The 4574-nt window shown below is 68.9% G+C and overlaps 1 protein-coding gene across 1 annotated transcript; it reads left to right on the forward strand.

Moving 5' to 3' along the window:
• The first annotated feature begins 182 nt into the window (after positions 1-182).
• On the forward strand, positions 183-3826 carry PTX4 (pentraxin 4). Its single transcript, XM_085307245.1, has 3 exons — positions 183-695; positions 859-1456; positions 2128-3826. The coding sequence occupies exons 1-3, from the start codon at positions 588-590 to the stop codon at positions 2763-2765; spliced, it is 1344 nt and encodes a 447-aa protein (XP_085163371.1). The 5' UTR covers positions 183-587; the 3' UTR covers positions 2766-3826.
• The last annotated feature ends 748 nt before the right edge of the window (positions 3827-4574 follow it).

Below are 4574 nucleotides of genomic sequence, written 5' to 3' on the forward strand. Positions count from 1 at the left end.
CCGCAGCGCCCCGTCCTGCCCGCAGCGCCCCGCTCCCGGCCGTGTCCTGCCCGCACTGCCCTGCCCGCAGCGCCCCGTCCTGCCCTGCCTGCCCTGCTGTGTTGACGCTGCTGTGCCCACCCTGCCCTGCCTGCACCTCTGCATCCTGCCCGTGCTGCCCAGCCCTGCCTGCCATTCACGGCTGGGGTGCACTGGGGCTGCACGCTGGGGCCCCAGTGAGCATGGGATGCTCTGCACCACCGGTGCCCCCGCACCAGGCGCCCTCCTCAGCCTCAGCTGCACCTCGAGACCCGCAGCCGCTGCGCGGTGCCCCGGCACCAGCCCCGGGGGGGACCAGGAGCCCTGGGGACGTGCTGCGGGGAGCGGGGGCAGCTCCCGCCGGTGCGACTGGCCGCGGCTGCTAGACTTGGCTGCTCAGAAACACGAGCGACGCCTGCAAATCTCATCTCGGCGGAGGCTGGCCGCAGGCAGGGTGGTGGGAGGACCGGGAGCCCCGGCTGGCGGAGAGCCTGGCCCAGCCGCACCAGACGGAGGCAGGCGAGTGACGGGGCCGGAGCCTGTTTTGCACCACGCCGCCGCGGAGGAGGATGCTGCCCGCGTGCCTGCTCCTCGCCACCACCTGCCTGCAGGGCAGCTTGGCGCTGGGGCCGCCCGCGAAGCCGGTCCTCGAGCGGCTCCGGAGACTCGAGGAGCAGGTGAAAGGCCGCGCGGCAGGGACAGGCCGGGAGGAGCTGCTGCCATCGGTGCCACTGCAACACACAGTTTCAGGGTGCCGAGTGGGAAACGGCCCCGGGGGGGGGGGTTAGAGGGGAAGGCAGGGACCACGCCGGCTCACCCAGCGCCCCGTCTCTTCGGCAGTTTCGCCGCTTTCGGGAGGTGACGCTGACCCACCTCCAGGGCATCGCCRGGAACTACAACATCTCCTACAACATCGACGCGCGGTTCGAGGCGCTGGCGCAGCAGGGCGAGGCGGCGGCGGCGGCCCTGCATGACTCGCGGGCCGCCCTGGGCGCCGAGCTGGCCCGCATGGCCGCCGCCACGGCGCGGCTGCGGAGGAAGGTGAGGAGGCTGGAGGGCAAGGTGGGCGCCCTGGGCGAGCGGCGGGAGCTGCGCCGGCTGCCGGACYGGCAAGAACTGCGGTGCCTGCGGGAAGCCGCCCGGCTGGGCGCCCCGGAGCAGGAGCCGCAGGGCCGGGCTCCCGCGCGGGACCTCGCCGAGCCGCCGAGCCGGCGCCAGCGGCCGGCAGAGCAGCTGGCGGCGGGCAGGCCGCCGAAGGCGAGGAAGCTGCAGGCCTGGCGCAGGCAGCGGGAGAGGTTGCGGCAGGAGGACGACCGGCGAGAGGCCATGGACCACCCTCGGGACGTGGCGTCGGGACCGGCGGCCGTCGGACAGCCGCTCCCCAGCCTGGCCAGGATCCACCAGGAGCAGCCGCCGGCCTCCGAGCAGCCGGGAAYGAGTACGTCCGGGGTTTTCCTTGYGCYCAGCGCGTGGGGGAGGCTGCCTCCCCCGGCAGCAGCCTCCGGGTCYRAACCGTCTCGTGTCCCGTGGCGTGACGCAAATACGCCGTGTCCTCCAGCCTAATTAAGGCTCCACAGTCCACTGCAAGTACAGCCCTCCCTTGGAAGGGCGTTAGGAGCTGCGAGGCGAGTCTGGGCTCTCAGAGCTGTCGTCTGCCCCCAGTTTCTCCTACGGGGCTGGTCCTGCTCCGGGAAGGATGTCCCAAGCCTCAGCGGCAGCCAGCCCCGAGCCCCTCTCCTCCACCGCCCTCCGCCTCCGTGCACCCCAGCAGCAGCCGGGGGCCGGGGCTGGCACGGCGGGCGCGCGCGCTGGCGTGGCTATTCCCGGATCTGCGGCTCCGGCGGGAGGCTCGGGGGACGGCTGCGGGAGGCTGCGTCCAGCCACGCTGGGCGGCAGAGCAGCTGCTCCCCGGCGGTGGTGGCGGCAGCGCTGGCGGGCAGGGCAGGGGCAGTTTGCGGCAGGCTGGTGCCGTCGGCTGAGGGTGGCCGTGCCCCCCCACCCGCCACGGGGCAGATGCCCGGGGGGGGGCTCCGGAGCAGCAGGCAGGGGGGCAGCGTGCTCCCTGCTGGCGGGGCAGACCGAGACCGTGCCGCTCCTCTTCCTCCCCAGTCTGCAACGTGGGCTCCACGCTGCTCTTCCCCAACGCCTCCACGGAGAACGCGGCCGTCTTCCGCACCGGGCTGCGAGCGGGGCTGCRGGCGCTGTCGCTGTGCGCCTGGGTGAGCACCCCAGCCCCGTACCTCGGCACCCTGCTGTCCTATGCCACCGAGGACGACGACAGCAAGCTGGTCGTGCACGGCCGGGACAGGGGCCTCCCCGGCTCCGTGCACTTCGTCATCGGTGACGGAGAGTTTCGGGAGCTGCCGGTGGCGCCGCTGCTGGATGGCAAGTGGCACCACCTCTGCCTCATCTGGTCGTCTGATCAGGGCCARTACCGCCTCTACGTGGACAGGAGGCTGCTGGCTGCCGGCTCCGGCTTCCGGCAGGGCTATGAGATTCCTGCCGGCGGCTCACTGGTGCTGGGCCAGGAGCAGGACGAGGTCGGCGGGGACTTCGACCCCTCGGAAGCCTTTGTGGGCCAGCTGGCCGGCTTGGCCCTCTGGAGCCGGGCTCTCATGCCCGGGGAGGTGGCCAGCATGGCAACCGGCCGGGGGCTGCCCCCCGGCCCCCTGCTCACGCTGGCCGACGCCTCCCTGCAGGGTTGGGTGCGCAGGGCCGAGTGCGCCTGTCTCGAGCGCTGCTTGTGAAACACCCGTCCTGTTTCCGCGGCACGCAGGCGTGGTGTTGCCTCCCAGTAGTTMAAGTTGGCTTATGGTGCCCAGCAGACACGAACCGCTTCCTCCCTGACGGCGACGGGGTACCGCTTGGAGGAGATGTCCACAGATAGTCACGAATTCCCTGTGTCTGTGCTGGCCAGGATGGTGCTGATGGGGACCTGGGGGCTGGCGTATCCCCATGGCAGTCGTGGGCTGGCTCAAGGGCAGCGGTCAGAGGTAGCTCCCGGTGCCTCTTCTCTCCGTGTACTTGCTGCCACAGCCAAGAGCTGCCRCCAGCTCCAGGGGGGACACGACAGCGACTTGGCAGTGCAGGGCGGTGCATTTCGTGGCACTGGTACAGGAGGTGAGCAAAAATAAAAGGGATTTTGGCAGCCAGAGTACAACAGAGGTGRGGCAGGGGCCCCAGCTGCAGTCCTGGGGCACCTGCGTTGTCCATAACCAGCCTCAGCTGCTGCTTGTCCAAAAGCTCTTCTGACCCCACTTACAGCACTGCGCCCCTCGCAGGCTGTWACCCAGTTTTCAGGGGTCTCCCCTCTCGGAATCGGCCGACACGAGTCCTGGGCAGCTTGCAGGATTTCATCCTCGCACGGCAGCGCTGCCTGTGCAGAAGCTCTTGTAGTAAGTAGCCTCAGCTGACCACGTCCCGCGTCTGTGCCACCGCCCCTCCAGAGCCCCAAGCAGCTCAGCRCGGACCTTCTCTTGGGGCTCAGAGGCTGTGTTGGAGGGAAGGTCAAAGCAGCTGCCCCCGTGTCCCTTGTGCTGCTACGTCTCCTCGTGGAGCTGCGCGTCTGAAGGAGCCAGCTGAGAGCTCCCCGGCGCTGCCTTTCCCCAGGCTCCCCGGGCCACGGCAGCACGGTGGGCCCGGCTGTGGGGGCTGTGGCAGCGGGTGACAGGGCTGAGCAACCTCGTGCTGGCGGAAAGCGTGGTTGTGCCACGAGCTGGGGTCCCCTTGGCCAGCCTGGCCTGGTGCCACGTCTGTGTGGTCGCTTCCAAGCCGTGATGTCCCTGGTCTCACCTCCGAGGAGGATGCGCAGTCCCATCGTTCCTATTAAAGAAGCTCTGGTCTGAGAGGAAACCTCTTTTTTTTTCTGGTCTCTCCCTTCATAGTGCCATTTATAACTCTAGCAGGTATTAAAAAACAAAAAACAAAAACAAAAAAACAGGCAGTTGAAAGGGAGGTGTGGGACTGGCCAGCGTGCCGCCAGGCAGCCCGAGCCGTTTGCACGGAGGGAAGAGCTTTGGGCTGTTTTTACACCAAAGCGTTTGTGCCTGGGCTCTCCACGAGCTGCTTCCTTCCAAAGCCCTGATGCTGTTTGCAGGGCTCCGTCCTGGTGCTGAGCACCTGCAGSTCCCTCTGACAGTGGGGTGGCAGGCGCTGGGCGCCAGCGGGAGTGGCTCAGCACCCTGCGGGATGTGTCCTAGGCTCAGTCACAGGCAGGTGCTCTCTGCGTGTCCCTGCGGCCCGCCACTGACGGCGTTTGCCGCTGAGTCAGGACCAGGGAACACGTAGCATGGAAAAGCCCGTGACTGGGAAGGAGCCGGAGCCGCTGCTTCCCCTTGGCTGTGCTCCTTCCTCCTCTGCCCCTGCCAGACGGAGGCCTCAAATGGCTCCGTGACCTGGCCCAAAGTGTTTGGTGTGAGGGCGGTGGGGACGAGCCTCCAGCAGAGGCGCGCGGCAGGCTCCCGCRCCCGCCCGAGGCCTCCAAGCGGGGTCAGGGCCATGCAAGCAGCTGAGAAGTGCTGGGGCTTCTGCAGCACCCCAAAATATCGGTGCTGGTC

The sequence above is a fragment of the Rhea americana genome, unplaced genomic scaffold, assembly GCF_003343005.1.
Source record: "Rhea americana isolate MKP2758 unplaced genomic scaffold, rheAme1 scaffold_255, whole genome shotgun sequence".
NCBI lineage: Eukaryota > Metazoa > Chordata > Aves > Rheiformes > Rheidae > Rhea > Rhea americana.